Source organism: Hyperolius riggenbachi, chromosome 1 (genome assembly GCF_040937935.1).
Source record: "Hyperolius riggenbachi isolate aHypRig1 chromosome 1, aHypRig1.pri, whole genome shotgun sequence".
Lineage (NCBI taxonomy): Eukaryota > Metazoa > Chordata > Amphibia > Anura > Hyperoliidae > Hyperolius > Hyperolius riggenbachi.
In genome coordinates, this window is record NC_090646.1 from 443,828,838 (window position 1) to 443,841,160 (window position 12,323).

The window sequence follows — 12,323 nt, forward strand, 5'->3', positions numbered from 1 at the left end:
TTGTCTAATGCTCACTGTGTTCCGTAGGGATCCTGTCCACATTTCAGCTAGACTGAAAACCGGCAAAAAGCTAACGCAAAACCGCATGGAAAAGGCATCATCCGGCATCAGTGACACAACTAAGCCTGGTCTGTGCAACACGAGACATTTGAAGTATTTTACATTATAAGGACATTTTGCTTGTAGAACCACATAAATATTTCTGTAATCTTCTCAAGCAGCTGCAGCTTCCTGCAATGACCTTCTGTAATCTCATAATTGCTCTTGCTTATTTGTCTGTACAGGAATTAAAAATTAAAAAACACTCCCTTCACAAAGGGGAAGTGAAGTCCAGTTCTGTGCAGGAACTGAAGCCTTGAAAGTGAATGCCACTCTACTGGGGCATTTAAATCCCTTAAACTCAGCTGTATATATTCCAAGGATGTTGATCATTTCAGCTTCATTGCCTTATTTTTTATGTCTCTGCAAACACAGCCATCATAAGCAGCTTCTGAGTAAGGTCTGACAATTGTTCCAAACTGTAGAGTTTATGCTTTGTACACACTAGATGGAGCTTGGCAGAAATGGCTATTTCGGTGGAGGGTGTATCATATTATCGTGTTCCCTCAGCTAGTTTGAAGATCAAGCATACTGGATCTTCACATGACAGGGACCACCAAGTTTACCGTCCCTCTACTTATCCCATCAACATGTGCCGCACCATCGTCCCTACGCCTGCAAGAACTTCACAGCATTGGATATACCCGAGCAATGTGTCTGTACAACACTGGTTTCCCACACAGTGCTCGTTGCCTGCTGTGTCTCACGAAGGATCGAGCAGGATCCTCATGTCCGACATTTATTGAAGAAGTGTCCACACCTTAGAGTACTCCACAGCTCCCCTTCCAGAATTTTTTTTAAACTAGAGGGCTGGCAAATCAAACACTGTCTTGTCAACTTCTCAGATACTTGATAGTGAAAGAAATGAATATTTCCTAAAAAGAGATTTTGATATACTGTACAAAAAAGATGATTTTGTTTACAACATTGTTCCCGAGTTTACTTACACTTTAAAGTCTGGGATGGGGAGGGGGTAAGGGGAAGACCAGTTGACTTTTGCTTATATGGGGCTTCTTTCAGCCCCCCTGTAGTGTTTCAGGTTCTTTGGTGTCCTCCGGGTTCCCACCATTGTGCTGCTGTCAGCCAAATTAAAGTCTAAGCTACTGCGCAAGCGCTGACCTGGTCGCCTGCCTTCTCGATCCTGCTTCCATGGCAGGGAGCGTTCTGAGCTTGCGCAGTTACAAGCCTATAGGAACTGCTCATGTGCAGAAATCTCCTGATTATGAGAGCACGATCTAGGCGGCGCACAGGCAAGACAGCACATGTGCAGAAGCCTGCGGCTCAGCTGGTCAGACTTTTATTGGGGTGAAAGCATCACAACGGAGGGGACTCGGAGGATGCAGGGGGACCTGAAAGCCTAGGACGGTGGAGTGCTTGAGGAAGCTCCAGGTAAGTGGAGGAATACAAGAGCAATCAGCCAGCTCAGAGACATAATTGGACAATTATCTAAATTGGACATGTCGCTTATCACAGACTAATCTCTCTTTTAATAATCATTACTTAGAATAATGGGATCATTTCCTTTAAGAAAACATTTTGTTTAGCCAAAATGGTTAATTATAGGGCTGAATAAAACTTGTTTACACAAGACTGCAGGAATAACGTTTTGTTCATATTGAAATTATTGCTTTGTACTGTGCCTTTTTTCTTCTTTTATTGTAAACAGGATACGGATAGAAAGCGAGATAGAGAACTGGTCTGCTAAGCTTGTTACGTAAGTACGCATACAGTATAGACAATGGCACCGGGATACTAATCATTAATATGCTGACTGAATGAACACAATCCACAGTGTGGGATAGCTTTTGTTAGAAATCAGTCACAAAGTGTCGATTTCTTGTATTATACATAGTACATCATACAATTTGGAAACGTACATCTAAAGATAGCCATACATTTAGCGATGTATGAGCAGATTCGACCAAGAGACATATCTCTCTCATCGGAGAGATTTGTCAGCTGCCCATACACCGCAGGCTGATTTCCGATCAATTTCATGCTGAAATCAATCCGGAATCCGCTTTGTGACACTGCATCAGTCTGCCTCGCCACTGTCCCCTAATGATAAATGTCCTCCCGGTGCCCAGTACAAGGTGTACATTACCTGTCCATTGCCTCCGCTGCTTCCGGGATTCTTCCTCTGCATACATGGGCACCCCATGTGGTTTCCTAGTAATGGCATCTGACGTCACACGCGTGCCCTTACTAGGAAACCACGTGGGGAGTGCGTGTATGGACAGCAGAGTGCACCCGGAGCAGTGGAGGGAAAATCGGAGGCCGCGGACAGGTAATTTATCCCCTGCACTAGGGCACCCGGGGGGGGGGGGGGGGGGGTGCAGGCATTTAACATTAGGGGGGACAGCGCCAAAGGTTTTGCCGCGCTCCTCAATCATCGCAATACTGCACAATGTTCCCGCCGCGCACCTGGTTGAGCAAGTCGGCCCAACATCTTGCAGCATGCGCGATGGACAATGCAGCCAATTTTTGCTCCGAAATTGGTCGCCTTGTCGGTCGGGCATGCACTTGGCGGCACCGATTTTCATCCAATTAGATTATAATAATCGTATAGGATGGTTGATCGGCCGCCAAGTCACCTGATGTATGGCCACCTTAAATGAACCACCAGTAAGGATGTTTTGCTGAAACTTTGAATCCAGCATATAATGAGTACCTACTTTACAGTCAAGGTTAAAGGAAACCTGAAGCAAAACGACTTTATAAGCTGTTATTACTGACTTCCTACTACAAAATGTTGGTTGCCTGGCGGTTGTCCTGATCACCTACTTCTAAGACCTACTGATCCACTGAGCCTGAATGAGTATGTACATATGATGCGTGTCCTGACTCTAGTCTGACCCCACTGGCTACATGCTTGTTGCATGTGTATGACAAACTTCAGAAGCCAAAATATCAGCATGAAAGTTAGGGAATGGGCATTTTCTAAATAGACACCTTTCACTTTCCTCTCACTTAAAGAGAATCAGTACTCTAAAATTCTTACAATAAAAAGCATACCATTCTATTCCTTATGTTCTCCTGGGCCCCTCTGTGCTGTTTCTGCCACTCCCTGCTGCAATCCTGGCTTGTAATTGCCAGTTTTAGGCAGTGTTTACAAACAAAAGACATGGCATGTGATGGGCTGAGAGGAGCTCAGTCTGTGACTCACACAGAACCTGCAGGGGGCGTTTGTGTAGCGTCTATCCTATCACAAGTAGAGCAGCACATCCTTGCCTGAGTGCCTGAGCCCGACAGAGCAGTCAGAGGAAAGAAGATTAGATTATATAACAAAGATAATACAGCCACTATGCAACTAGGAAAGGCTGCAGTAAGACAGACCACATTACAACATGTATAGGAACTTATAGGATAGAAGAAATAAGGCTGAAAAATTTGTTACAGAGTCTCTTTAAAGAGAACCAGAAACGAAGCACCCTCATGTATTTTACCATATATCAATGGGAACATGACAGTAAACACCTACTCTGCTCTGTTTCATTCTTCACTACTCAGAGGATACATAGCAGGAAAGCAGAGCCACAAGGGGGCAGGCTTGGGCTTGAAAAGACATCACAGAAGACTGACTCCGCTATAATCATTACAGGGCAAAGCTCGACTGAATGCTCAGTTGGAGATTTTATCAGAGCTGATAACGAGAAGACTGAGCAGTGAAAAATGAAACAAAGAGCAGAGTAGGTGTTTACCGTGATGTTCCCACTGATATATATGGTAAAATAGATGAGGGTGCTTCGTCTCTGGTTCTCTTTAACCACTTGAGGACCGCAGTGGTAAACCCCCCTTAAAGACCAGGCTTTTTTTTTTCATAATTGGCCCCTGCAGCTTTAAGGCCAAGCTGCAGGGCCGCACAACACAGCACAAGAGTGATCCCCCCCTTTTCTCCCCACCAACAGAGCTCTCTGTTGGTTGGGGTCTGATCGCCCCCCCTTGTGTTATTTTTTTTGAAATAAATATTTATGTTGTTATTTTTGGAATATTTTTTTCCCCAATCCCCTCCCTCCCCCCAGCCGGCCAATCACGGCGATCGGCTGTCATAGGCTTCTGCCTATGAGAGCCGATCGCTCTCTTGTCCCCCAGGGGGACAGCCGTGTCACACGGCTGTCCCCAGTACAGCGCTGCACTACATGTAAAGACGGCGGTTTCGCCGTCTAACAGTCTCCCGAGCGGAGACTGAAGGCAGGGCGGAGCTCCGCCCCCCGAGCAGGAGATACGCGCGCGATCTCCTGCAAACTGCAGCCCCAGGACTTGACACCAATTGGCGTTAGGCGGTCCTGGGGCTGTCGCCGCAGCCACGCCCATTGGCGTGGAGTGGTCTTAGAGTCGTTAAGTAAATCTTGTCAAGCTTGACCCCTAGCCTAGTAATGGCAAGGCTGCATTGTTTACAACCTTACTGTGTTGCCGGCAGTGTTTGTTTTGAAAAAAAAAGTATGCAGAATACACACACACAAAATAAAAAAATGCATTTACAACTGAAGCCATGCCCCCTTTCTGTCCATCTGTCCATACACCACTACTGCACAGCTGCTGTATTTATATATTATAATGTATACTAGGGAGAATTTGTCTTCTGTGTACACGCTACACTTGTGCTCAACTGAAGCACTGCTAGGATTTTTTTTTTTTACTAACGATGGCCGATAAGGAAACAAACAAGATAATGTAATAACTTTCTCAACTTCGAATTCAGATTTAAGCTTCTCCCTGAATAAGAAAATGCTATGTTTAACTGTTTGAACACTGCTTTGTTTCCGATTTTTTTTTTTCTGGTATGCTGTTTAGAATCTTTTTAGAGCAATGAAGCAATGCTGAGTTTTATACCACTTTAAGATGTATCCAGAAACAAACACAGCAAAGAATTGAAGCTTATTTTTATTTATGAAATGCCCTTCTGCATCGCAAAGCCAATGCATGTATAACATATGTAATATATATTTATATAACATTTTTAATAAAATAATAATAAAAGACTGCCATTAACACCTTGCTAGCAGAAAGGCCTGCAGACAACTCTTTGATTGTTTTGTAACTGTTCTCTAGTAGGTTAGAAATCCTCAAGACAGGATGTAGTTAAAGCTTCATAATTATCAAAGCAAAGGCTGGCTGCTAGCAGGTCTGCCAGTATAAAGAAGGCAGTATGTTTAAACACTCAATATTTAATGCATTCCTACTCCATATACAGAGGCAGTAACCATTTTGTGAGGTAGCATTTGAGAGCATGTACCACACACTGGTGCTGGAGACTTCCACTGTGACCTTCAATACATATGAAAGGCTGAACTTAATCTTATTCTCTGCTAAAACTCTTCAGAAAACGATAGTAGAAAATAAAAATTAAAAATAAACAGGGAAATGTATTATTGGATATTTGTATTAGGTACCATTGTTAGACCACCTTAATTAAAGGAAACCTATCATGTCAGCAAATGAGGTATGAACCATGTTTACATTGGGCATCATTATTGTAAATCCTGTTCTGAGATGCACCATGTATTAATGTATAACTCTGACGACTGTCCAATCAGTGTTGAAGGATTTAAGGGGTCTGAGACAGAGTTGAAGCATGCATTCCACAGCAGCTGCTTATTAGGTCATCTATACCTCTTAATGGGATCTCTTCCAATTCTCCCTTAGGGCCTTATGCTGGGCATACAGTTTCTTTTCCTTATCAATCGAGCCGCTGATGGCTCGATTGATAATATCTGACAGGTCTGATGACCTGCTGGATAGATTCCACGCTTGATCCCCGCCGACGGACAATAGCGAGGAATCGAGCGGCTGATAAGGAGCGCCGGCGGGGACGAGCGGGAATCGATCCACGCGGACGAGCGGTGATGTGGCGGGAGTCGATCTGGCGGCCGATTAACCAGTGTATGCCCAGCATTAGGTATTTTGCACAGGTGCTTTCAAAAGCCTTCAGTGTCACTGCTGAATAACTGCTTTAAAAATATGGCCGTTTAAATGAGCATTTCTATAGTGTATGCCTAGCTAGCATTTTGGAGTGGCTAGTGTCCTAAGATTACAGTACTTCCTGGATGCCAGAAAAAAAACACAGTATAAGGACAGGGATTGGCTGTGCATCGCTAAACATCCAGCATGCTGGGTTAGCTCCTGTACACATGCTAGATTCTTGGCAGAGGGCGGTCCTTCAGGATACTTTCACATACCACATCACATAGCAGCACAGTATGCTGCCCTGCCGCTCATTAAGGCTGGCCACACTACCCGCAGTGTGCCGTGACGCGGAAGTGCTCACGACGACGCTCAGGCAATGCAAACTCAGCAGTGCACTGGCGCACGGTACGGGTGGTACTTTGTGGCAAGCATTTGCATGGTAGTCTATGACACTGCAACAATCTATAATAGAATAGATTGCGGCGGTAGCAGTGCGCATAAGTCGATTGGGGAAATACAGTGATTTACTTACTGTCAAGCAGGGAACAAGTCACCATTTAGGGGGCGGCGCTGCGCAAATTAACCTGTTGGTGCAATATGCTGCAGGCCAATATGAACGGGCCAGTGGTACAGTGCGATAGTCATGCTCTGGGGTATCCTGTTGCAGAATGATCGCACCCAGCCTCATGGTGAAACCAGACTCATGGTCTAATTTATATATTGCCGACATATTACGCAGCGCTGTACAGAGTATATAATGTCTTGTCACCAAGTGTCCCTCAGAGGGGCTCACAATCGAATCCCTACCATAGTCATAGGTCTATTTATGTGTCGTGCAATGTATGTAATTTAGTCTAGGGCCAATTTTAGGGGGAAGCCAATTAACTTCTCTGTATGTTTTTGGGATGTGGGAGGAAAGTGGAGTGTCCGGAGGAAACCCACACAGACACGGGGAGAACATACAAACTCCTTGCAGATGCTGACCTGGCTGGGATTGGAACCCGGGACCCAGAGCTGCAAGGCGAGAACGCTAACCGCTGTACCACCGTGCTTCCTAATTCAGCTTTAGTGTCTGCTGTCCCTGAAGTGTAGCATACAGCTGTTTCTGAACAGTGCATAAACACAAATCTCACCAAACACTGCCAAAGACCACTCATCTAGGACAGTGATGGCTAACCTTGGCACTCCAGCTGTGACAAAACTACAAATCTCATCATGCCTCTGCCTCCATGAGTTATGCTTAGAGCTGTCAGAGTACTGCAATGCCTCATGGGACTTGTAGTTCCACCACTGATGGAGTGCCAAGGTTAGCAATCACTGATCTAGGATGACTCCAACATTACCAGAGAAATCTCTAGATAATGTTTCCCCAGACAGTTTCCAAGCTATTTAAAACAGCTAAGAAAATGGCCACATAAATTAGTGTTGCCCGTCCTAATCACAACCAAGGGAAATTGACAGCTGTCAAGGAGATATATACCACAGTGGCTACTGAAGCTAGAAACTGACAACCTCCATCCCAGAGTGGCCAATATTTCATTGATTAGTCAGGTTATTTAATGGTAAATGTAGCTCCTTAGCACTTCTCTGCATGAAATGTAAAAGTTTGTGCAGGCAATGCTTTAGGTCGCATTCACAGTGGGACGTTGCATTTTTATGCAATGTTAAAGTCGCAATGTGTCTACGTTGAGAGGTAACGCACTGAAAACAGCGAGTTACCATAACGCTAAAGTTACAATGCGTCGCTAACGTTGCACTGTGAACGTTCCATAGGATTAGCATTGCAGTGCGGTAAGCTGCATTATAAGACCATCACGCAGCTCTGCAACGTGGCATTGTGAAGGCAACCTGAAGCTTTTGTCGGTGTACAATTAATGCTCAGTGGAATATTTGGCAAACAATAAGGCATGGTTTATCAAAGACAAACGCACGCTACCCAAGCACACTTGTATGTCCATGCTAGATCCACATACCTCTGTGCTTCGTCCGTTCCTCTCCTCATTCCCCTTGGTCTCCGTAATCACTCCTTGAAAAGTAAGACTTTTGGCTAAAGTCAAATGCTCAGACAGAAAGTTTTGCTGTGATGTTCCCTCCTATCCTCAAGGGGCAGGGAAGAAAAGAGGAATAGGCAATGCACAGAGGTATGTGGATCCAGCAGGAACTCTATGCTTACTTTAGGTAGCTTTGTCTTGGGTCAGGTATACCTTAATTACATCAAAATGACAGGTTCACTTTAAAAGCTAGGTCATCCATTTTAAGATTTTTCTTTACACTTCTATGATGAGGGTGTGCAAAGTAGGAATAGTGTACCATGAAGTCACAAGCAGTCAGCAGCATCACTGTGGTTACATGCTAGCCCACCTCACGAAATGGATTTTTCATCAGATTATGCCGCTTCAGTTTACAAAATGTCTGCTCCCCTGTGTATGTAACAGACACACTTTAACATACAAGAACAGAGCCTAACAATTCAGTCATACATATAAGTAGATCCTACCACACATTCTGAGAGCCATGTACAAAAAAAGTCATATTTGGCAAACAGTTAACAACCAACAGTTGTGCATTTCAGGAAAGTTAAGAAGGTTAAGAAAGATAGCAAAACAATAAATTAGCCTGGAAAGGAAAAAAAATCTACAATATATAGAATAAAAAGATCTATAGTGTTGTAAGCAAATGTAAATGGTATTTAACAATGAATGCCCTCCATGTTATTTGACCTTATAAGATACCTCTGAATCTGGCAATATGAAGGCTGGGAATAATACCGTAGGATTTAACCCCTTACTGCCAGGAGGCGAACAAAAACATTCAATACATAGCAGTAAAAATGTAACCACAGCAAGGTGAGGCAGGGAATGTTGTACACATTCGATAAGTTCCGTTGAAAAGTTAAACTCCTGTTTGGTGTTAGTTTGGATGCCCTTGGCCAAGTAAAGACTAACATCAATCCAATTCAAACGATGACCTATGGAGCCATTCTGGATGATTAACTTTGGTTCATGTAAATTCTATAGTGACCTATTAAAACAAAGCTTAACAATACAGAGGACTCCTATGAAAATATCTGGAACACAATTAGAAATGTTTAGCATGAAAATGTAAAGTTTCTACAATCTCTTTCCAGGCCTTATCCACCACCTGGTAATTGTGCGGTTATTGCATGAGTTCACACAGGAAGGCCATTTTATAAAGCTGCATAAAAGCAAACACCAGAGTGGGTTGGCTGTTGCAGGCCAACAGGTGACAGAAGAGTGATTGAACCACTTACGTGGACACTTATGGCAACAATTAAGGTGATGAAAGCCCCACAAAAGCATATATAAGCTTTGCTGCAGGTGATTGTGCTTAGGCAACCTTGCAGTCTGTCCAGTTCTATACAGTTGCTAAAATTGTCGAACATGGTTAGAAAGCCGACACTCGGTCCTGGAAAGCGGTCAAACGGATTTGGGGATACTTGGGTGAGGGCAAGCACACTAAGAACTGCCCAAGTTTCTCAACATTTGTCAACAAAGTCTCTTGAAGGAATGTGGGATAAGTCCAAGAGTAACCATGACCATGGTTACTCTGCAAAAACACTGTACATGCAGCAATCTGTTGTCTGCTATGACATGACTGAACCAATGCACAGACCAACAGACAAGATGTGGCGTAACATTCACAATATCATCACTTAGTGTTATAGGCACGAAGAAAAGACAATCGGGACTCAGAAGGCAGCGAGTAAGGTGTTGGCACTCTATGTGCATTAGTGGGTATCCTGTGGCTTTGTTATAATGCATCCTGGAAAAGTAGGACTATTCCTGATGAGGGGTTGGAGCAGCTGTAAGTTTCACACATTGCTAAGGCACTAGGAAAACATCACCGAGAATATGAACACGCCCACAGCACTCGTCACTTCCACTGCCTTGGCACGAGCTGCATCCTGAGATAGTGTAAGCTGCATTTATTTGTATATTGCCTGTGCCATGCAAAGGGCATCTATACAGATGGGGATGCTCCTTAGCTTATGTATTAGGATGTATATCTTGATACAAAGTGGTGGTTCCGTGAGACCTGTAGAAGCAAAGAAGACACAACAAGGCCTCTCATATAACAGGCCTGTGTCTGATTCCTGGGAAAAGCCTCTGCATTCCTCACTCAGGGAAGTAGAATCCAATATTCCAGATGGAGAAGGTATTAAGAAACCCGCGTGAGACACATGATCAGGTTTCAAAGTACTTGTAAATTGAAGTAACATACGTCATGAGGCACTGCCAATCTGGTCGCTCTGTTCGTACCATCTCATTAATGTCCTGCAATTGACAAACATCAGAGAAGATCATTGACCTTGATGATAGAATGCATTGTAACTAATTATACACATGTCCATCTTGGAAGAAAAAGAAATGTAGACATACCAGAGTGGATTTGATTCCTACACTTTCAGCTGCCTGGAAGGCCAATGTGAAATTTCTCCTCTGAAAATAGAAACACGTATGTAATTCTATGATAAAAACACATGATAGCAAAGATGTGATTACTGCGGTGTGGCTGCATGCCTCATGCTGAGCTATCATTCCAATCAGCTCCTTGAGTGGAATCTGTATCTCTGGCACTTATTCAATTCCATTTTTCTTCTACATTTTCTGACTGCTCAGTTCCTGCAATTGGCCCCCGATTACTCATCTCATGATATGGATTACGTGCAATGCTCTATGTATTGCTGCATATGTACAGTAATACCAATATATGAATGCGATTTACCTTGTCCTGCTCAATGTAATGCGTTACCTTGTCCTGATTGCTCAGCTCCTGGTATGGATTACGTGCATTGCTCTGTGTGTTTCTGCACATGTACTGCCAATATGTGAATGCGGTTTACCTTGTCCTGATTGCTCAGCTCCTGGTATGGATTATATGCATTGCTCTGTGTGTTTCTGCACATGTACTGCCAATATGTGAATGTGTTTACCTTGTCCTGATTGCTCAGCTCTTGGTATGGATTACGTGCATTGCTCTGTGTGTTTCTGCACATGTACTGCCAATATGTGAATGTGTTTACCTTGTCCTGATTGCTCAGCTCTTGGTATGGATTACGTGCATTGCTCTGTGTGTTTCTGCACATGTACTGCCAATATGTGAATGTGTTTACCTTGTCCTGATTGCTCAGCTCCTGGTATGGATTACGTGCATTGCTCTGTGTGTTTCTGCACATGTACTGCCAATATGTGAATGTGTTTACCTTGTCCTGATTGCTCAGCTCTTGGTATGGATTACGTGCATTGCTCTGTGTGTTTCTGCACATGCACTCCCAATATGTGAATGCGGTTTACTTTCTCCTGATTGCTCAGCTCTTGGTATGGATTGCGTGCATTGCTCTGTGTGTTTCTGCACATGTACTGTCACTATGTGAATGCGTTTTACCTTGTCCTGATTGCTCAGCTCTTGGTATGGATTACGTGCATTGCTCTGTGTGTTTCTGCACATGCACTCTGTCACAAGAGCCCTTGTGGCTGACCGCACTTAGCCTTCTAAACGGTGCCAGCGCACGGATCGTGCGAACTCTGGTCGCAGTCAATGCGCAGGAACCGTTAAGAATTAGCCGCAGACAACTCAGAAGGGAGCCTGTGAGACACGGGTGATTACCACTTCACCCACTGGTTCAGAGTAAACTGCCACCACCGCGGTTATCATGGGACCGTGGGGCCCACTAACTGACTGACTAATTCTGCGAATAACACGGTTAAACACACGATATTCTGTCTAGCCAACAACAAAAAAACAGTAGCGTATCTTCAGAGACCCGGGATCATTTCTGTGTGTGCTGATAAGCAGGGTAGCGGAAAGTGAATGACTTGGAGAAAGTCGTTTATTCACGCAATATAAATAATTAATATATACAGACAATTATTAAAAATCACAATTATTAAGACAGTAATAGCCAGTATGAAAAATAGAAGGGAGAAAAATACTTAGTTCCTGGAAAGATGTCCTTATTGTGGGAAGAATCATAAAGTTCTTGGTTTCAAAGTCCAGAGTTCAGACCAGGTGGATGCCAGCATATCCTCAAGCTGGCATCTGATGAGTGCAAGATGGTTCAGTGTGGAGGACACTGAGTTTGGGTCCTCAGCCATTCTTATGCCCCTGCTTCAGTAGGAGGGAGTGAGGGCGGGGAGCCATACACCCCCTTCAAAGATGAGATGAGCCCTCCCCTTGTACTGGGGCTAGAAATCATATCTACCCATATATGGGCTCTATCTCACAGAACCGTACAGGTCAGGGCAGATTTATTAACATTTTCAGGTCTGTCTCGATTTACCCAGCGCCCTGATACC

The 12,323-nt window shown here is 44.0% G+C and overlaps 1 protein-coding gene across 5 annotated transcripts in view; it reads right to left on the bottom strand.

The window, feature by feature from the left end:
- Nucleotides 1-4,965: 4,965 nt before the first annotated feature.
- SPECC1L (sperm antigen with calponin homology and coiled-coil domains 1 like) overlaps nucleotides 4,966-12,323 on the bottom strand; it is a 126,794-nt gene continuing 119,436 nt past the window's right edge. For all 5 annotated transcript variants that reach the window (XM_068238324.1, XM_068238322.1, XM_068238319.1 and 2 more), the window contains 2 exons: nucleotides 10,407-10,466; nucleotides 4,966-10,301 (listed from right to left, as the gene is read on the bottom strand). In XM_068238324.1, the coding sequence (XP_068094425.1) occupies nucleotides 10,212-10,301; nucleotides 10,407-10,466 (150 nt within the window). In that variant the 3' untranslated portion in view covers nucleotides 4,966-10,211. The remainder of the gene's footprint in view (nucleotides 10,302-10,406; nucleotides 10,467-12,323) is intronic.